This window comes from Ciona intestinalis, unplaced genomic scaffold (genome assembly GCF_000224145.3).
Source record: "Ciona intestinalis unplaced genomic scaffold, KH HT000155.2, whole genome shotgun sequence".
In the NCBI taxonomy this organism is placed as follows: Eukaryota; Metazoa; Chordata; class Ascidiacea; order Phlebobranchia; family Cionidae; genus Ciona; species Ciona intestinalis.
In genome coordinates, this window is record NW_004190477.2 from 118,557 (window position 1) to 139,188 (window position 20,632).

Below are 20,632 nucleotides of genomic sequence, written 5' to 3' on the forward strand. Positions count from 1 at the left end.
TGATGATTTAACGTTCACAGTGAGCTGTTTGTTTCAAAACAATCTATTGCAAGCTGTGCATTGTTGCCTCACAAACGTACATATCGACGTATAATTCACTATTCTTCCGTTTCCGGTGTCGTGGTGAAGCGGCGTGTTTATGTTACGTCACATTCCGCATTTTTACTCGCGGCAGCCGCTAAAGAATGCGGCGTTTATAGTGAGACATATGTTGTAACTGTACACCAGCGAGAGGATACCTCTTCACGCATCGGCGCTTCCACACCCGAGGCGATTCTACCAGAGTTGTGGTTACAATCATTTAGAAACCAGCGATCATGGAAGGAACAACTGATAGTAATGGAGTGGTTGAACAACAAACTAGCAGTCAGGAACAAGAATCTATAAATGCACAACAAAGTGCAAGCGAAGAACAACAGAATAATGAACAACAAGAAAGTGCAAGTGAAGAACCACAAGTTGCAGATCCTGCAGTAACTGAAGAACAACAAGTTACAAGTGAACCAACAACAGCTAAAGGGAAAGCCAATGAATTAGAATACAACCTTGTATCTGTAGCAGATTTAGTTGACAAGCAAAGTGTTGCAGTGGATGTAAGTAAACGTGATTGTTGTTCATAAGCTATATTATGACGTCATTAATCCCAGGGTGACGACACAATACGAGCGTCTCCACTCATGAAACCGGGCAAACCGACGGCTTATCTTGAAAAAGATGTGACGACGTTGCATGAGATATTCATGCGCGGTGTTAGAGAATCAGGTAACACACAAACACGTGGATTCAAATTGAAGTTTTGCGCCAAATTGCCTGCATTGTTTTAAGCAATATGACGTCATAATGGCTGTTACGCGCAGGTAATAGTCCTTGTCTCGGCCACCGCCCCGGGGCTGGTCAACCGTATCAGTGGATCACCTACAATGAGGTTTGTTACAAACAATCTTATCTTTATTACAACGTAGTGCTGTCTGTGACGTCATAATAAGAAGCAAATTTGAATTTACGAATTGGCGGGAAGTTTATAATCTCGTAGTCAAGTAAAATATGAAATATTTATAAGGGTTTAATAAAAACAAGCGCGCAGTGGCGTCACGCCTTGATGCTTTCGCTCTATTGGTATTATGTCCAGCTTCTGCGAACGCTTAATATACCTGGGTGAGCGATAGACTTTAATATCATGCGTGGTTCATATAGTACCCTGGGTATTGGGATAATGGGTCAACTATGGCTTGAATCCCAGCCCCATGCGTCGTTGTAGAACATTACCTACCTTGACACCGTATTGTATATACCAACACCATTGACCCACCAACTCCCAGGTACTAACGAAGGCCCAACATTTTGGATCAGGACTTGTGCACGAGGGCGCCAAAACGCAACCGGAACAATTTATTGGAATCTTCTCGCAGAACCGAGTTGAATGGAAGATAACTGAACAAGCCTGTAACTCATTCTCGATGGTGGTGGTTCCCCTTTATGATACTTTGGGTCCACAATCCATTACCCACATTATGACGCAATGTATAACGTCACAATCATCATCTTAAGGGTGTTTGTAACCTTTTTATTTTCAGGCGAAATCCAAATAATTGTCGTCGATACAAATGTAAAGACGAAGAATCTTTTGGCGGCAGTGAAAGGTGGTAAGTTCGCCGTGACGTTGATAATCACCATGGAAACCCCCGATGACGAAGCAAAATCTTTTGCTGAGTCAGCCAATGTTCGTTTGATGACGTTTGAACAAGTGGAGGAAGTTGGCAAGAATAATTTGAAGGAATTTGTTGTAAGTTTTTATACAGATTTTTTTACCTAACAGCGGGGTAGAGGTGGATTTAGGCTGGGGCTAAAACATATGCTATCACCCTGTTTTAAAATCTATATTCCCCTTAACGTTACCCTTACCCCCCACAGCCACCCTAACGTTACCCCTACCCCCCACAGCCACCCTAACGTTACCCGTACCCCCACAGCCACCCTAACATTACTCCTACCCCCCACAGCCACCCAAACCCGAGGATCTCCACACGATTTGCTACACAAGCGGAACCACCGGCCTACCCAAGGGTGTCATGCTCACACATGGAAATGTGGTCGCTAACATATCCGGGGTGTACGCCGTAGGAGAAAAGGTATTATGACGTAACATACGTAAATATATACGTCATAAAGCCCATCGTTCGCAGACATTCCTCGGTATGTCGTCATCTGATGTCTACATCTCATACTTACCACTAGCTCACGTGTTTGAACGACTGATGGCCGCACAGATGTATTTTCTTGGGGCAAGGTAACTAATATGGGGTGTATCACGCTATAACTAATCTACACAACTTAACACAAGTATTAATAGAAAGCATATTTGACTACTGGTTGTATCTTAATTTATTTTTATTACAGACAGCTTAACATTATACCGCATCGGGGGTTTAACACGCGTCCTTTTGCTATAACACTTTTACTCAAGTACTTTTTGTCCCGCGTGTTTTGACGTTTTGCAGTTAATTCCCTGGAAGAGATAAATACAACCCCATGTTAGGTTATTAACAATCCACTTCATCCCAGGGTTGGATTCTTCCAGGGTGATATTAAATTACTGCTTGATGACGTAGGGGAATTGAAACCAACAATATTCGCTATGGTGCCGAGGTTGATTAACAAGATATATGACACGGTATGTTGTGACGTAACAATTGATGACGTCATGTAATTATTCGCTTGACAGGTATGGGCTGGAGTTGCGCAATCAACCATTAAAAGATTCCTTCTCGAAAAAGCTTTGAAATCAAAACTCGCGAAACTTGAACGGGGAATTGTTACCAAAAATACAATATGGGATAAAATTGTTTTCAAGTAAGTATGCTCAGTAACTAAGATGGTTTTCCATCCATTACCATTGAAGCCCTTGTCGCCCACTTTCGGGTTCATGTGGTAGCACCCTGGTTGTTGGGGTAATGTGCCAACCTTGCTGGTCTAAATCTTAAGCCCAATGCGTTGTATCTCAATAACAACTAAATACAAAGTAATGATTTCTCTCCTTTAGGAAACTCCAGAACCGACTTGGTGGTAAATGCAGAGTGATGGTAACAGGGGCTGCCCCTGTGTCGTTGGAGGTCATCAACTTTATGAGGGCGGCGCTTGGCGTCAACTTTACTGAAGGTTGGTTTGTGGTTGGATGGAACTTATGGTCGTTATATAACACGGGTGTTCTGTTTCATACACCTTATAGTAACCGCCTATGTAACTTTGTAGGTAATTGTTTGTCACTTTAGATAACCCATTAGTGACAACATTGTCCGGGGACAGATACGCCCACAATGGGTCGCTTATATTGTCTTCATTCACAGGTTACGGACAAACTGAATCGTCCGCCGCCCTCTCGGTATCTGTACCTGGAGACTTCTTCTCTGGAAGCGTCGGTACACCGGTTGTGTGTAACATGATTAAGCTGGTTGACGTGCCGGAGAAAGATTATTACGCCAAGGAGGGAAAAGGAGAGGTTTGCGCGAAAGGTCCGAATATCTTCGTTGGTTATTACAAGGATCCTGATAAGACAAAGGAGACACTTGATGAAGATGGTTGGTTGCATACGGGAGATGTTGGAATGTGGTTGCCCGTGAGTTCTTGTGGACTTGGTTGTATTTATCATCTTACTTAATATTGTTGCTTTCCATAGAACGGGTCGTTGAAGATAATCGACCGCAAGAAGAATATATTCAAGTTAGCTCAAGGTGAATATATTGCACCGGAGAAAATTGAGGGAATTTTAACCCAGTGTCCAGCTGTGGCACAGGTTTATATTCACGGTGAAAGTTTGAAAGCATCGTTGATCGTCATCGCTGTTCCCGATCCCGATGCTATGGTTACCTGGTGTAATGGCAAGGGGGTCAGTGGTGGGTATGAGGAGCTATGCAACAATACTGATGTGAAGAAACTTGTCCTTGAAGATATGTGCGCCCTTGGTAGGAAGAGGGGACTCAAGTCGTTCGAACTCGTGAGTTATTGTCATTTTAATGACCTGTTAACATGAGATGTGTGGAACAGAATACCCGTGTTATAAATGGATGTAAATTATCCATCCTCGTGCGGTGGGGCAACGACAGTCGTTATAACAAAACCCGTGTTATCTATAGACAGTATACGGTTATATCAACTATCGTATTCCTAGTTTATCTTTAATATATTTCAACAGCCGAAGAAAATCCATCTTTCCCCGGAATTGTTTTCGGTTGAGAATGAACTTTTGACCCCAACCTTCAAATCTCGTCGCCCCCAACTTTTGCATCGATATAAAGCAGAGATTGATGAAATGTACAAAGACCTCGATTAATATTAATAACCTTGCTTTCTTGTATATAAACGCAGCTTTGTGAATATTTAAATTTAATTATCGTTATAATAAAGTAACTTGGAACACTAGTGGTGTCGGGTTAGGGGAAACACCGATCGGGTTTGTCGCGTACATTGATAAATATTGTTACGTCATGAAAGAAGCATTGTTACTTCAAAGATAACGAGAATAGGCTATTTATTACATAAGTTGTATGATGTTATGCTTATGTTGTATGATATATACAGGTTGTGTTAAACTTTTGCTCCGTGCATTTAAGTTTATATAATTTGTGAAGTATGGCCGCACATAATAAGCATTGCGTGCAATCGAAGATCGACTGTTTATTCGAAACTGAGGTCCAACAACTGCCATCGAATAAACGTTTGGGGCAAAACTATCGCGTTGTTGCGACGAAAGTTGTTGCGCAATCGGCGATTGAATCGGGCATTGAACACTCGGTGGCTACAGAGAAACTTGATGGGACTTGTTGTTACATTGATGCATATCAAGGTGAAAATTATAAATACGATAGTCAAATAAAAACGTAGCTGCTAAACCAAACATACAATAAACTAATAACAGTGAGTTGATTAAAACAAGTTAAAATGTACTTGGAGGAAAAAGCCGAACAGTATGTCGGTTGTTTGTATTGAAAATATACTTCTTCTTCAAAGGGAAGTTGGTTCTATGTGCTCGTCTCGACCGGAAACCGAACAAATCGACCGAGAAAAAGTTCAAAAAGTTTCAAAACGAGAAACGAGAATGGATGATAAATGGAGGACAAGTGGGTTTGTGATGTCATATTCATTGTTGTGGTGTCATAATCATTGTTGTGATGTCATAATCTTTATTATGATGTCATAACCATTGTTGTGATGTCATATACAGGGCAAGGAACCAAAGTATGAATGGAAGTATCCAGATGATATGAAGGTGGTTCCCCCATGTTGGTACCCTGCACACGGGGTAAGACGGGAGGGGGGGATGGTACAACCCGATGGAAACGGTCATGTTCCTGGTAGGTGGTTGGTGGTGTTTGTAACTTTTAGCACACCTGGAACAGCTTTTATTCTACTATTGAGTGTGTATAGAAGTATACATGGGCCAAGACAGGGGTGATCCCACTATCATAGTAAACTTTGCCCATCACGCACAGTGTTTGTCATTATCAAGTTTACCATAATAGTTGTGTGTTATACAGGTTGGGTTCCAATATCCAGTGATGCACGGCAGTATTGTTGGCATCAGAATGCTATCATAGATGATAGAGCATTGGTATTATTGCGCAACACTGATGGGTTAGTGGTGACCACCCTACCATTATCAAAGTTGGCGGGAAAGACTTTTGAATTGATCGGAACCAATATTAACGGGAATCCTTATGGTGAGTTTGTATGATACTGCCACCATTGTGTGATGGGAAAGCACTTAACTATGTCTGTTGTTGTCCTGCCACACGAGGATAAATACCCATAAGTGATGATGTATTGGTTACATAGGTCTTGGATCAAAAGCTTCACCTTTTCACATCCTCGTTGAACACGGGTCTTTTCAAATAACCAACCCTCCTAGATTGGATTATGATGTCATAAAAGATTGGTTAAGCGCTTCCGGAACAATAGAAGGGATTGTTTGGCATTGTGATGATGGTCAAATGTTCAAGGTTGGACTATTTGTTAAGTTTTTTAAGATGTTTAACAAAATATATTACAGGTGCATCGGCATCATTTAAATCTTTCGTGGCCAATCAAGAAACAGGAGGATTGTGATGTCATAATGCCATTGTTATGTCAAATACCAGTGACAATTGATATTGAACAATCCATTGTGACAAAACAAACACAAATTTCAAAACTTATGAAACTTAATCGAAAAATGTTTTCATCTTTAGTTGATATTTTGGTGTAAAAGTGTTAAAGAAATATAATTTGTAATTATCATGTGTCTGTATTTGGTGTGCCTGTGGTAAATACGGCGAGCTAAGGGGAGGAAATAAATTTTGCACAAATGGTTAACAATGGTTTAAATAAAATGGTCATGGTCAACACTGGTGAGGTTAGCTTTTTGTCAGAATTCCAGTTAAATGTTTTCGTGAAAATGAACGGAGTGACGTCAGATCGTGACGTAAGCGATGCAAATGAAGATTTTCAGCTGGACAGAGGGCAGATGAACGATTTGTTGCAACAACTGGAGACCTACACCCCTGTTGTAAGTTGAAACCTATATATCTATTGCAGGTTTTATCGCTTTAAACGTTGTGGTTTAGCAGATACCTTTTGTTTTACCCCGTTATTTAAGTTATTATTATTTAACGATGATTTAACGATATTTATAGATTCCTGATGGAGTAGCTCGCCATTACCTCAACAAGGCCGGAGTAAATACAACGGATCCAGCCGTGTAAGTAATCGTATACAAACTTGACTGTCAGCACCATCTTAATAACATTGATTATAGAGTTCGATTAATTGCATTGGCGAGCCAGAAGTTCATCTCGGACATCGTGAACGACGCGATGCAATTAAACCGAATGAAAGGTTCGTCCCAAACATCGAGGGGAGGGAAAAAGGAGAAGAGGTGATGTCATAATGGGTGTTTTGATGTCATAATCAATGTTGTGATGTCATAATGGGTGTTTTGATGTCATATTCAAAAGATTCTTTAATCTTCAAGGTTCTGACAGAACTGCTAAGGTTGGGGTAATGGGTCAACTTTCTACCCTTGCTCCTCAAACTTGACCCATACAGAAATGATTGAAATCGGTTTCTTATTTTCGAAAGAAAATAATCTTAATAAATATATATCGATGACATTATTTACAGATCCCTTTTAACAATGGAGGATTTGTTGCCCTCGCTCGCCGAACGAGGAATCAAAGTCAAGAAACCTTCGTATTATCCGTGATAACAATATCGTGGAATAATGTTATCATTATTGCATATGTGTTTATACTTTGTTGATTTACACAATTTCGGTTTGAGTTTTTGTAAAGTGAAGATTATGACATAATAATAATTGTTGTTTGTTCGTTGACAATAACTTCGGACCCCTAGTGGCGATGAAGATGTTTAAGAACATCCGCTAGCTGGTGTTTTAAGTTTAAATGGCGTCATTTTTACTTCCGCGTGTATAAGATTTCTATGCGTAGGCGTTACTTAGGGTATTCCCCATCCAGGGTTTATTACGTCAACAATGAGTTAATGTTGTAGAATTTAAGAATGGTGGAACAATGAGTATTGTTTGTTCTCGAATTGTTTATTCTATGATGTCACAATAACGTCAGTTTCCTTAAATATCGCGGCAGTAGCTTAAATACCGATTTGTTTGTAATAAGTGACGTCGCATATGTAATTATGAAGATTAATTGTCTTGAACTCAAAACCGCGTTCGCCGTCGGCGGTGAACTTTAATTATGACATCATATTAGCGATTGTTCCAGCACAATTGAATATTTTTTATTATTCTAGAATGAAATTCGCGGACATTAAAAAGTTTTGGGAAACTCGTTTATGTAACGTGACGTCATTAGTGTCTGCATCTACGTCATCACCCGTCACACGTGATGCTCCTGGTGTGACGTCACAATCTATATTAAACGATAAAAAGAAGAATGCACATGACGCCACACAATCGATGGAAGAGGAAGTGACGTTTGTTGAATCACAAAGCAAGTTAGAGAAGCCGGTGGTGGATTGTTTACCTCAGTTACGTCATAATGAGTTAGAAAAGAATGTTTGTCAAGATATGAAACGTCATAATGGTAGGGGTGGGGTTAGGGGATCGCCCTCAGCCCCAGCTTCGTTGAATTGCTCCCCTTTAAGGGGTGGGGCAAGGGGAAGCCCCTCTTCTAATACAAAGTTCATAGACATCCACAACTTTTGGAAAGTTCGTGAGAAAAAGTTGGTTCGCCAATCTGTGGAAAAACGCAGGTAATTGTTTAGAATATTAACTTTGTTTGTTACAAAGTTAGCAATAATATGCAAAACAAAAAGTAAAAACAACAGTCGTTATAACACTTATGGGTAAAACAAATATGATATAACCACGCATGTTCACTCATGTATTTATACATCCTTGTATTTCGCCGCAGATGCTTCGGTTGTGGTTGTTTCCTCAACAATCGATATTATGAACATGGAGATGCTTTGTATTGTGAGGATGATTATTGGAAAAAGTTCGGACATAAATGTAAAGATTGTGATGTCATAATCACTGGACCAATTATGGTAATGAGGAAACAATGTAACCAATGTGATGTCATAATATGATGTCACAATGTCAATTATCCACAGATAGCCGGTGTTTATCGTTTCCATCCTGAATGTTTTAAATGTCGGGTGTGTATGTCCTTTATATCCGATGGGGACCTCTATGGATTGGTTTGCTCCCCAAATAAGTTCCACATATTCTGCCATGTTTGCTACAAGGTTGGTCATCACTGGTTTAATGAGAATAATTAACATAAACAAGGATTGAAATACCGAGCATTTACCAAACGTACAAAACTTTCAGCACTTAGGGGAAACCCCAAACATCACCATGGCAACCATGGATGTCATCCTCGTCGTTAACTTTCTTCCATTAATGTCCGACAACCGCATTTCTATTGGTTTGTTTACATTGTGTTATAACAATATTTTTATGACTCAATAAAAATGATTATGACATAACAATACTGCAGGTGTTTCCCCTGATAAGATACCAACAGCCAGTGGGTTTGGGATTTCTGTGAAAGATATTTTCGCATTGAACGAAGACAATGGACAAGTGGTTTGTGGGTGAGTGCGTTGTTACGACATAATCACAATTATGACATATTTTATATTTTAGTGTTGAAGGGGATTCCCCGTTACAGATAAACGACAAATTGTTGCAAATCAACGGATTACGAGTCGACCATAACGCACTCAATCTAGTAAGTTTAATTTATTGTGAAAAATAACTTCTAATGTTAAAGAACTGACTTCATCTGGCAACATAATTATATTTAGGTCATTACCCAGCAATTAATTTGGTTTTAATTCATTTCGCAACAGATTGAACGATTATCGGACCGGGGAATTCCCCTTCAAATGACAGTTCAGCGAAAGGTCAACCTACCGATTGGGGAATCCCCACAATCGAGAGTCATCGTCAGGCAACCACTGTTACCCCAACAACCAGAAGCTCCCATGTCTACTTGCCCCCCAACACAGCCCACAACCCAACCACCCACCAACTACTGTTGCCGAACACAAACTTTTCACACTGGTTCAAACATGAAGGGTATTGATGTGGGGGAATTCCTGGACCCCCCAACTTTTGATGAAAACCAAAATGATGAAACGATGTTTAGGAGCAGAAGTTCTTCATCATCTTCAGGTTCATCATCGGGAACATTGGTTGATTTTCCCTCTCACTCCTCCTTCTCCCACTCCTCCTCCTCCGATGAAGACCTCCCGCAAACCCCCCTCGCCTCCCGTTCCATGCGAGGAGGGTTCAAGAGGAAACCGTCTTCTTCTACACCGGAGTCTTTAGATATTGAGCCCCCGAGCCCCATGCTTTCACCCACCTTACCCCAATCCCCCACAACTATGTTACCCCCCCGCCCTCCACCGACCAGGAGGAGCAACTCCCTCCGTAATGGAACCTCCGTTATAATGAGGAAGGAATCTCCTCGTAACAAAGCTTCTGAAGATGACATCACATACAAACAATACCCTCGCTGTTTGACCTCTGACCTCAACCGTTCCGAGTCGATGAGGGTCGCGACCCCAAGTTCAGCGCAGCGAGTGTTCCGACCCTGTGACCTCATACTGGGTGAGGTGTTGGGTCAAGGGTTCTTCGGGCGAGCCATCAAAGTAACCCACCGAGACTCTGGGGAGGTGATGGTGCTGAAGGTTCTCAATTCACTCGATGAAGATGTTGAGAAATCTTTCTTGAAGGAGGTAACGATGATGTGAATATATCAACAGTGTATTTACCAACTTAAGAGCTAAACGTTAGTAATATACCACTATGTGGGTAAAACATCAGGCTGGACGCTGCTATCGTTGTAAGCGAATGCTTGGGCACGACACCAATGGCTGCATGAGGTGTGTGAAACAAAACACCCGAGTTATAACGACCACCACACAGATAAACAACTAACATCACCCAACCTCCAGGTGAAAGTTTTGCGCAATCTCAACCACCCAAACGTGCTTCGTTTCATCGGGGTGTTGTACCAGAACAAACGACTGAATATTATAACGGAGTTTGTGGAGTGTGGGACATTGAAAGGTTGGTGGAAGTTTGTTTAGAATATGCTCACCATGCAAAGCAAACCAACTGAATAATTCTGATTTTTATTTCAATCAATTCAAGATTATCAATATTAAAACTTCCTGTTTTAATTCCTAGACTTGAATTTCCTGAGTAATTGATTTGGGTGCTTTGCTCCAAAATGTTTGAAATTACCATCACCCCAATATTGACTACTTTTATATATTGGCTGTAATTTCCCATCTCTTGACTAATGTCAATTAATCTGACCTTTGTTATTGTAATCCGAGGGATGAAGTGTTCATGCTTGTTGCACACCCATACATATAACATTTCATCCTACAGGTTCCTATGTTATGTTACCACATTACAGTTCCTTTAAGTGACTCAATGTAATCGAAGTTATAAAAATTCCCCACAGACGTTATATCAAACATGGATGAACCGTTACCGTGGCAACATCGAACGCGTATAGCTCGTGACATCGCATCGGGGATGGCTTATCTCCACTCGATGCAGGTCATTCATAGAGATCTTAATTCTGGCAATTGTTTCATGAAGGAGGTGATATATTTTAATATTTTATTTGTTCGTAAGGAATATTTAAACCGTGCATTTAGTTGAAAGAAAGAAGGTCCCTACACCTAACGTACAAAACTTGCATAAATACATTTACGAACATCGTGTTTAAAGGATGGAACGGCAGTTGTTGCCGACTTTGGTCTGGCACGAGTTTTACCGAAGTCAACATCGTTGGGGAGGAGGAAACGATACACAGTGGTTGGAACGCCTTACTGGATGGCACCCGAGATGGTGTTTAGCACTTATTATGATGAAAGGGTGGATGTTTTCTCATATAGTAAGTTCTTGTGTTAATAATCATGCATCTTCACACCCATATGTTACCCCACCCACACCCCATATGTTACCCCACCTACACCCCATATGTTACCCCACCCACACCCCAGGTATAGTCCTATGCGAGGTTATTGGACGAGTGGAAGCCGACCCGGATTTTCTTCCCCGCAATCACGACTTTGGTCTCGCTGTCGTTTCATTTCATTCCAAGTTTTGCACCGAGTGTCCCCCCTTCCTATTCGCCCTCGCTGCAAGATCGAGCTCCCTCAACCCAGATGAAAGGTGAGGAGTATTTGGGTGTAACTTTGTCTATGTTATAACACTGATGTTCTGTTTCATTATAACATATGTTCTCTGGCATACGGGAATTTATTACAAACTGCCCCCCTCCCCCCAGACCATCATTCCAAACCTTAGAGACTTGGTTGGAGATGTTGACGATCCGTGAAGATCTTCCCCATCTCCCCGAACCTCCCAATCTAAGATCTCTCGTGCAATCCGTGTACAACAAATATGAACTTCATCTACCAGACAATTTATATGAGCCTATTGTTACAGATATGTTTGATTGATTATTTGCACCTGATATCATTCCAACGTACTTTGCCAACCGTTGCACATTGCTACCATAACGACCGATCAGTATTAAAGTTGCAATCATGAGTTTTATCAAAACATTTTGTTTTTAATATAAACTGACCCCCCACCCTTGCTTAACCTTATCTTATCCTGCTCCAACCAAACCGGGTTTGTGCATTAACATTCTCTTTATTGCATCAATGTTCCGGCGCCGTGGCTCAATGGCTTAGGCGCCTGCATCGAGAACCAAAGTGTCTCCGGTTCGATGCTCGACGGCGGTACTAACACTGATCGGCAGATGTGTCCTTGGGCAAGACACTTAACGGACATTGCTCCAACCCAGCGGTCACAAATGGGTTGTCCAAATTAACAGTCATATACAGGAAAAACAATTACCCACAAAGTTGCATATATGTGGTGACTCGCTGCCCAGACGAGGATAAACCTTCTGTGGAAGTGCGTCCGGTTGTGACGTTGTGAGTACGAGTGTAGTTCTCGAATGATCTCCGCGAATCGTGTGAGAACGAGTTCGCAGAAATAGTCCGCAGATGGAGTCCTATATATACAGGTCAAGAATCGGGACAGAAAACGGGACTTGGTCGGAACATGATAACAGAGAAACTAGAATAGAAATTGCATCAATGTTCAAACCCCCAGCACCACCTGCACGATACGTCAACACGAACACATGAACGATATACACGGTAACACATGCCTAAATATCATTTCCCTTCAACAGGTTTTCCAGGATATCCTGGAAAAAATCTTTTCGATTCATTGTGGTTAGTTAATAAGTTATGCTAGGGTGGTCTTCTTTTATATTATCCATTCATTTCAATTTCTTGCTCCTAGTTAGACTTACTACCCACGAGAAAATATTGAATTAAGCATCAGAAACACAGGGTATATATGGAATTAAGGGAACCAGAATTACATACTGATGCTCTGTATGTTGGTTTAAGGTGTGGGTTGTTATCAATTAAAAAGTAGCAGCAGATGTAGCTTGTAAACACAAGTTGTATGAAGCCAAACACCCGTGTTATAATGACGCTTAAGCAACGAACATCTTCGGCTTTGGATTTTGGTATAAAGGTTCTTGGTAAATGGAATGATTCTTTATATTTAGTAGCAAGTAAATATTTCCACTGGAATTATATGGAATACTCGAGGTAGGAGGGGTTACTAACTAATCTTAGTAAAGCATATTTCTATGTATCTCACCGAGCGTGACGGGTGAACTTTGACCCGTTGTAAACAGATTTTAATGAAAAATTAATTTCTGTTTTTTTTGCTGAAAGTATTGAATATGGAAGAAAAACAAAACCTTCATGTTCGTTTATTGGACGCGGTGAAAGATTGCCAACGTAATCTTGGTGGAAAACATGAGTTGGTGACTGGATCAAGTAGCTATGTGTCCTGTTTATGTGCGCAACTTGAAGCTGTATTGCAACATAAACTAAAAACTTCTAAGAAAAGTTTGGAAATAATTAAACAAGTGGCGTTGAGTGGTTCGTATGAGGAAATTACTTTCTGGAATTTTATTAAAAACCATTTAAGTAAGGACGAAATTGAACGATTTGAGAATTTAACGAATATTCGTTCTGATATTGGTCGTGGTAGGGCATGGCTGAGGTGCTCACTCAACGAACATTCGCTGGAAAGATATTTTTATATTTTCCTCTCCGACCCGGATATATTACGTCAGTATTACGAGGAGGAAGCTTTGTTGTTGGACGACGAAATATCGAGCACTTTACCTTCTATGGCTGCGGGACTTGCTTCTATTTACTTCAGCATCAACTTTGATGTTGCATCGCTGGACGGGTCGGCCATTAAACCAACGCTGCATTCGCTTGTCCCTACGCTTATGATGTCACAATCGGTGGTCGATGAGGTCACTGATGACATCATCGAGGCAAGCTTTCCTGAGTCGGTGAAGAAGCGAGGTGGAAGGAAGAAGAAGTTGAATGTCATCTCGTTCGGAGATGCCGATGATGATGTTACTGATGATGTCATCGATGATGTCACTCCTGCCCATAAAGGAGGGCCGGGGTTCGTGGTTAAACAGACGAGCGTGGAGTGTAAATATGATGTCTATGGTGGGGAGGTTCGTTCAATGCAACGAAACTTGGAAGATAAATTGTGTTTGGGTCAGCAGGAAAACGGGATGACTAAGCAAAAAATTGATGTTAAAACTATGGAACAAACTTGCGGGGTGACTCAGCACCTTGAAACAGTACGACACAACAGTTCAGCCGGGGGTCACGACCTCGTCATGGATGATTGGTCGGTGAGGTCAAGCTCAGTGTCGGGTGCGTTTGCCGTCGGCGACTCATCGCTTGAGTTTTACCCCGTTCCTAATGATGAGTCAGCGATAAAAAGTTCCATCGTAGGTTCCAGTTCGCTGCACATGGAGGAAATTGTTTCGCCGACGAGGGAGAGTGCAACCCCTAGTGTTGGGACCCATACGAGCAGTGGGACCCATGCCAGCGAAAGCGAACTCCGGCAAACATTGATCGTTACATTGCAAGCAAAGGATGAAATTTTGGAGAAAAATCGGTCGATGCGAAAATTGTTGGAGGCGGAAATGCTTCAAACATCGAGCTTGAGGAAAGAAAATGGAAAATTGTTGGAAGAAGTGGCACGGGGTAAGATGGCACAGGTGGAAGCAGGGAGGGAGAACGAGGTGTTGCGATCACAGTTAAAGAAATATGTGTCGGCCGTGCAAACTATGAGTGTGGAAGATGTAAGCGGAGGTGAGGAGGTTTATGAACGTAAGTTAGTGGAGATGGCCGGGATGCATGCTGAGTTGGTGGAGTTTAATGAACATATTCATACAAGGTTGAAGTCAGCGATCAATCTACTACGATACATGAGGTCAGAATTGGTGGATCTACGTGGCCCCATGCCCACCGACGATCTGGTGGGGAGGATCGAGGCTGATGACATCATCGGCATCCTGGAGTCATCTTCGTCACCAGCGAGGATCAGCGTGTGGATGCCGTCGGTGTTGTTGAAGGGTAGGGGACCCGACGCGAGCCATTTCTACCAAGTATTTATCCGAGCAGGGGACGACGAATGGAATGTTTATCGAAGATATTCTGAATTTCATGAATTTCATCTTCAGATCGCCAAGAAGTTCCCAGTGGTTGAAACATTTAACTTCCCGCCCAAGAAACTTGTCGGCAACAAAAGTCGTCAGTTTGTAGAAGAGCGAAGACGTTCGTTGCAAAGTTACATCCGTTTAATGATCAATAATATCATCAGGAATCACGAGAAGATAATTTCAAACCCGACTAAAACAACTTTGGTAACGTTGCTTCCTTTCTTCAGTGAAACTTTGTCGACTCACGATGACTCGGGAAATACGAAAAAAAAGGGAAAATTATTCCGTTAATTATGATTGTTGTTTTATCGGTTGTTTATGTTCCAATAAGTGCAATTATAATGTCATAATGTTTTACCACAATCACTTTGATTGAATTTATTTTGATTTAAAAAAAAAAAGTTGTTTTAAATTTGTTGCCATAAACATAATATATTATTTGTAGAAATCATAGAAATCGTATAAAATGTTTAAACATGGCTTCACCTAGTGATGGAGAAACGAAGTTTGGAAAAGTTTCGAAGTGCGAGGATTGACGTCACAAACGATGTGCTGAGGTAATAATGGTCAATATGACATCATAAACTTTGAATAATAATTATGACATCATAAACAGTTACGATGGTGGACAAAGTCAGAAGGTTGGTTGTTTCCTGATGTCACTTCCTCTCAACGAAGAAATGGAATATTTTGAACTTGAGATTCTGAGTACTGGAGTGTCGGGTGGGTTGGTGTAAATCACAACTTGTGTGTGGGGTTGTTCCTATATGGTAGCAACCTTCAAAGTGGGGGTGGGCCACCATTGCAATGTTTGTGGATTGATCAATATATTCGTTATAGTGATTATTACACAGGACGCATCACAATCGGTCTCGCCCCCTACGATTACCCGTTGGATTGCCAACCTGGATGGAAGTATGGCTCGGTTGCGTACCATGCAGACGATGGGAGGCTATTTAAATGTACAGGAGCTGGTACCCCATTCGGACCCAGATGTAAAGTGGGTGACAGGATGGGGTGCGGGGTGCGCGCGGTCGAGCAGGACGACGGGTTTAACCACGACCTCTTGATGGCGCTACCGATCACCTCTGTGGAAGTTTATTTCACAAGGAATGGAGAGGAAGTTGGCACGACAACGATGTTGTTGTCGGAGAATGGTGGAGGGCTCCACCCAGCGGTGGGAATGCACTCCGGGGGTGAATCGGTGAAGTTGTGCGTCCTCCCCGAGGACCTATGGAAGAACCCGAGTGTTGTAGATGATTTTATGTTGGTTGACGGGACGGAGGAAGACTGGATGAAAGTTCATGATGTTAAGATTAATGGACAGGTGGGTGGGTGTGGTGGGGGGGGGGAACAGGATATAACGCTAATCATTAAAAACATTTTTACATTTAATTAAATGGCGCGTGTTTGCTACACCTACCAGACATACAACGAAATATATTATGTATATATCCCAGGTTATAGAATATCATGGCAATGGTTCAAACATACACGATGTTGGTCTCGCACAAGCTAAACATCCACTTACAACAACCAACCATTACTTTGAGATTGAAATATTGGAGCCGGGGCAGCATTGTTACATTGCCATCGGGTTGACACATAAGGTAATTATGTGGGTGGTTACAACAACCACCAACAGTTGTGTGCATTTATAAGTCAGGGAAACTAAACAACTTATAAGCCGCGATAATTTAGCTGACCCCTAATAATGGGCAACCTTCTTTTCTTCCGGAATGCCACTTTTTTCACACGATTGCCAGCTGATAAGTCGATAGATCTTGAGGCTTACTTGTAAGATTGTGCGTTGCATCATTACAACTACTTTGTCAAACAACCATCACAGAACTACCCCCTCCATCGTCACCCTGGTTGGAACGCGGGTTCCGTAGCTTACCACGCTGATGATGGGAAGATATTTCTTGGGAAAGGTCAGGGCACGATATTCGGTCCCAGGTCTTATCGGGGGGATATTATTGGGTGTGGGATCCAATTCCCATTAAATTATACGACACCTAGTGATGGAGAAGAGGAAGTTGGTGAGGAACCACGGCCCGTTGAAGGTGGGAGGGTGTGTTTAAGTTTATGGGGTTGTGTTTAAGTTTATGGGGGTTTGATCGTGACTTTAATATTAGAGAACATAATCTTTGTAGGTTACATGCGTATTTAACCGCATTATGACATCACACACAACAATTGCAGAAGGTTTATACGAATTTATCCGTAAATACAACGACGATGGGGATGAGTTCCACGACGCAAACGATATTTTGATCGATTTACTCGATGACTTGGATGACCATCATGAAGAGGACTTCGGATCGATGGATGAAGATGACTATGTTTGGCCACAAGGGGGCAGAGTACCTCCTGCTGGTGTGTTGCCCCCTGCTGTGTTGGGACGAGAGGTATGTAATGGTGTTTCTATGGTTATTATATTATTTCTGTTGTATTTTTAGCAACGTTGGTTCGACGATGGGATTCCCCCCCGACATTTGCGACGAGGGGCTCAATTAAGGGGAAAACCCCCCGTACCCCATGCTGCGCTGATATATGGGCCGAGGGGTAAAGGGATGTTGGTTAAGGTGGGTGAAGATATGGGCGGGTCACTCAGTGTGAAAAACATGATCATTGTTTGTATATTTGACACAATGTTAACAACCAGGTATTCTTCACACGTAACGGACAACACATCGGCCACAAAGAGGTCATGACCCCGAAAGGAGGTTTCTATCCCTCTATTGGAATGTTAAGTTGCGATGAAAAAGTTCGCGTTGATTTACGACCAATGACCGGCTGATCAATCATGTTCCACTTCAATGTAAATCGTGTTTTATGTATTTTGCGCAAATAAATAAGTTACAAAGCAACAACATTGCACCCTAGTAACCCCCTCCCACCCCAGGAGTGAGGGGTCAACAAAATATTGAGTTTCGTTTCTCCACGTTTGACGATGATATTCAAACTCCTCCCCACGCTATGCTTCACAACTTCACCAATCTCGCGGATACTTTGAAAGTTTCGTGACGTCACTGACCCGAATTCGATAATGACGTCACCGACCTTTAAACCTGCTTCCTCGGCCGGTGAGTCACGTGACACAAGGTCAAGGGTCGCGAACCCTTCCATAACCTCTGGCGTAGGTTGTTGAACTTGAACCACGTGATCACGGCCGATCTGTGAATGATATTCCTCCAAACCGCGTTTTATCTGCTCCATGACGTCACGATGGTCGTTTTGTAAACAAACGATATTATGACGTGCTGTTCGAACTTGAACGACGTCTACGTCACTCCTGGGGAACCCCCCTGCATCCACTAATGACGTCATCATACCTACATTTCCCTGAGATTTTAAAACATCGAACCAACTTTGAATATCAGATTCCAATTTATCTTTCTTTCGAATTAAATCTTTTAAATATTCCGCCATCTTGAAATAATCTGCAACGTAATTATGGTTCAGTGGTTACAACATAGACATCGTACAAGCATAACATGTTGTAGCATATTGTGAGGTTGGTGTGGCAAGATGGATGTATTTGAGATATGTTTAAACGAAGTTGCGTTGGAAGGATTGGACGGGATAACGTTACCTACGTTGTGGCTTCGAATGAAACATCGAAAAAATAAAATCCCGGTGATTTTGTCGGAAGGTTTGAAGTCTCATCTATGGGAATATCTGGTCAATAATTGCGATGTTGAATTTTTCCAACTTCCGCACACAAGGGAGGACCCTGTTATATTTGACAGGTATAAATATTATGAATATACATGTAATTTATAAAAACATCGTTTAATCATAGATTTCTTGGTTACGACAAAACCAGCGGCAAACACACGGCTGTTGCCCCCGATGAACTTGACATCTTGACCGATCCATACCTCGTTAAACCTGTAAGTCACGGGGTCATCAAGGGGTCATGTCCTTGTTTCTTAACGAGGGTTAACGTGACAAGCTTCGTGCAAGGAAGCGACCTCAACCTTGTGCAAGCTATCGACAAGTATGTTATATAATGTTTCTATGTATGTGTTGTATAATGTTTCTATGTATGTGTTGTATAATGTTTCTATGTATGTGTTGTATAATGTTTCTATGTATTGTGTATAATGTTATATTGTATAATGGTCCGCACACCTGCCCAGATGTTACAGGTTCGAGGCTAAACGCTGCTATCATTGTGGGCGTATGTGTTAACGAGTTTTTATATTGTTTCTATAGATTTGGAGAGCGACAATTAGTAATTGTTGCGTCACAATCGAAACGAGAACGCATGTTGTCACCACCCGGTGTCATGAGAGAGGTCGTCTCGGATTTGCCCGAGTTGGAGTTTTGTGTTTTGGAGCGAATCGGTCGAGCACGACATCAGGGCGAAATTCAAACGGTGTTGAATAAACTTGTGTTCAAGTAAGTTGTGGTTCCATCCATGTAACTTTGTGTATTTTATATAAGTTGTTTATATTTTATCCCCAAACACAGGGATTTGAAGACATCGCATATTCATTACATCATGAAATTTCTGCACACAAGATCTCTTGTTACAAAACAATCGTATTCATATGCAAGGTAATTATGATGTCACAACTACAACTATGATGTCACACCCCCTATTATACAGACCTGACCTGAAGAACAAACTCCACCAACAAGTTTTACTTTTCCTTCCCCATTATAAACAAGACACACGGACAAGCACCGATAGAAAGTTGGACGAAGTTTGTGAATTGTTGGCAAGAGAACCAGGACGTTTATTGGAATGCAGCGAGATTATGGAGGCATTGGTGAATATTTTGTCTTTTTTTATCGAGAAATTCTTTACTTGGGACGCATACGTCTATCAGTATCGAGCATTGAACCCGGTATCTTTTGGTTTCGATACAAACACCTAACCAGCGAGCCAGAGTAAAATGTTTACAAACCTCCAGAACATCGACTCCTCTTCATTGAAGGCAATCCGTCGCAAACTGGTGGCCAGCGGGGTTGCAGAGTTCAAGGTCCACCCAGGGTGCAAAGCTGCAGGAACGCTCATGAAACGAACCCTCCAACTTCTTAAGGTCAATGGAATTTCAAGAATTTTTTTCTCTAAATCTAAACTTGGGTCAGTGTCGCTTTTTTTATTAAAGTTCCTGATGTGAATATTTATTCCTTTCATAGAACAAAGATGCTTTAGATGAGGAGGATGGGGAAATCCCCCATGATGAGAACCCAGGGTTGGTTGCAGAGCTTCCTATAGCCATGCAAGCTTATATATATTGTGGGTGTGTAGTGGGCGTGGTGGGGTGGGTTGTAATGTTATGTTTACTACACAGTGTTGAAGTGTGGGGAGGAAGGATGTACGAAGAATGACTTCCTTCGTGTAATGCGAGGATATGGAAGATTGGAAGCCCGGAATGTTGGCAGGATACTTACCAGGGCAGGGGTGGTTAATGTAAGTACTTACCAGGGCAGGGGTGGTTAATGTAAGTACTGACCAGGCAGGGGGTGGTTAATGTAAGTACCTACCAGGCAGAGGA

At 41.8% G+C, this 20,632-nt stretch overlaps 8 protein-coding genes across 9 annotated transcripts; 7 read left to right on the forward strand and 1 right to left on the reverse strand.

Moving 5' to 3' along the window:
* The first annotated feature begins 164 nt into the window (after window positions 1-164).
* LOC100175746 (long-chain-fatty-acid--CoA ligase 1) lies at window positions 165-4,416 on the forward strand. Its single transcript, XM_002129868.3, has 13 exons — window positions 165-593; window positions 648-762; window positions 858-925; window positions 1,320-1,521; window positions 1,575-1,783; window positions 2,001-2,129; window positions 2,184-2,287; window positions 2,563-2,671; window positions 2,723-2,850; window positions 3,041-3,156; window positions 3,345-3,613; window positions 3,674-3,991; window positions 4,190-4,416. The coding sequence occupies exons 1-13, from the start codon at window positions 318-320 to the stop codon at window positions 4,325-4,327; spliced, it is 2,181 nt and encodes a 726-aa protein (XP_002129904.1). The 5' UTR covers window positions 165-317; the 3' UTR covers window positions 4,328-4,416.
* Window positions 4,417-4,575: 159 nt separating this feature from the next.
* LOC100183572 (uncharacterized protein C12orf29 homolog) lies at window positions 4,576-6,338 on the forward strand. Its single transcript, XM_002130270.4, has 6 exons — window positions 4,576-4,840; window positions 5,005-5,114; window positions 5,219-5,348; window positions 5,532-5,714; window positions 5,830-5,993; window positions 6,044-6,338. The coding sequence occupies exons 1-6, from the start codon at window positions 4,627-4,629 to the stop codon at window positions 6,236-6,238; spliced, it is 996 nt and encodes a 331-aa protein (XP_002130306.1). The 5' UTR covers window positions 4,576-4,626; the 3' UTR covers window positions 6,239-6,338.
* An 8-nt stretch (window positions 6,339-6,346) lies between these two features.
* LOC100184379 (transcription initiation factor TFIID subunit 10-like) lies at window positions 6,347-7,575 on the forward strand. 2 transcript variants are annotated; one of them, XM_002130356.4, is made up of 4 exons: window positions 6,347-6,538; window positions 6,666-6,730; window positions 6,788-6,907; window positions 7,153-7,575. In XM_002130356.4, the coding sequence occupies exons 1-4, from the start codon at window positions 6,362-6,364 to the stop codon at window positions 7,232-7,234; spliced, it is 444 nt and encodes a 147-aa protein (XP_002130392.2). In that variant the 5' UTR covers window positions 6,347-6,361; the 3' UTR covers window positions 7,235-7,575. The 2 variants fall into 2 exon arrangements, with proteins under 2 accessions (XP_002130392.2, XP_018671735.1); XM_018816190.1 differs by lacking the exon at window positions 7,153-7,575 and adding an exon at window positions 7,004-7,072.
* Window positions 7,576-7,782: 207 nt separating this feature from the next.
* Window positions 7,783-12,136, forward strand: LOC100178868 (LIM domain kinase 1-like). Its single transcript, XM_002130322.5, has 12 exons — window positions 7,783-8,259; window positions 8,421-8,556; window positions 8,623-8,757; window positions 8,843-8,939; window positions 9,012-9,108; window positions 9,161-9,245; window positions 9,367-10,257; window positions 10,477-10,591; window positions 10,995-11,137; window positions 11,267-11,432; window positions 11,542-11,713; window positions 11,829-12,136. Exons 1-12 carry the CDS (start codon window positions 7,799-7,801, stop codon window positions 12,001-12,003), a joined length of 2,673 nt encoding a protein of 890 aa, XP_002130358.4. The 5' UTR covers window positions 7,783-7,798; the 3' UTR covers window positions 12,004-12,136.
* A 1,118-nt stretch (window positions 12,137-13,254) lies between these two features.
* LOC100181228 (sorting nexin-29) lies at window positions 13,255-15,564 on the forward strand. The gene has a single exon (XM_002130398.4). It carries the CDS (start codon window positions 13,317-13,319, stop codon window positions 15,405-15,407), a length of 2,091 nt encoding a protein of 696 aa, XP_002130434.1. The 5' UTR covers window positions 13,255-13,316; the 3' UTR covers window positions 15,408-15,564.
* Window positions 15,542-17,987, forward strand: LOC100176550 (SPRY domain-containing protein 3-like). Its single transcript, XM_002130292.4, has 8 exons — window positions 15,542-15,673; window positions 15,733-15,839; window positions 15,971-16,443; window positions 16,577-16,726; window positions 16,966-17,182; window positions 17,322-17,527; window positions 17,579-17,704; window positions 17,785-17,987. Exons 1-8 carry the CDS (start codon window positions 15,609-15,611, stop codon window positions 17,917-17,919), a joined length of 1,479 nt encoding a protein of 492 aa, XP_002130328.1. The 5' UTR covers window positions 15,542-15,608; the 3' UTR covers window positions 17,920-17,987.
* Window positions 17,940-18,591, reverse strand: LOC104266688 (26S proteasome non-ATPase regulatory subunit 9-like). Its single transcript, XM_009863508.3, has one exon. The coding sequence runs from the start codon at window positions 18,549-18,551 to the stop codon at window positions 17,979-17,981; it is 573 nt and encodes a 190-aa protein (XP_009861810.1). The 5' UTR covers window positions 18,552-18,591; the 3' UTR covers window positions 17,940-17,978.
* Window positions 18,592-18,612: 21 nt separating this feature from the next.
* LOC100181908 (general transcription factor 3C polypeptide 1-like) lies at window positions 18,613-20,621 on the forward strand. The gene is made up of 8 exons (XM_002123933.5): window positions 18,613-18,871; window positions 18,925-19,122; window positions 19,341-19,526; window positions 19,599-19,685; window positions 19,738-19,900; window positions 20,045-20,173; window positions 20,274-20,373; window positions 20,429-20,621. Exons 1-8 carry the CDS (start codon window positions 18,651-18,653, stop codon window positions 20,575-20,577), a joined length of 1,233 nt encoding a protein of 410 aa, XP_002123969.3. The 5' UTR covers window positions 18,613-18,650; the 3' UTR covers window positions 20,578-20,621.
* Window positions 20,622-20,632: the final 11 nt, after the last annotated feature.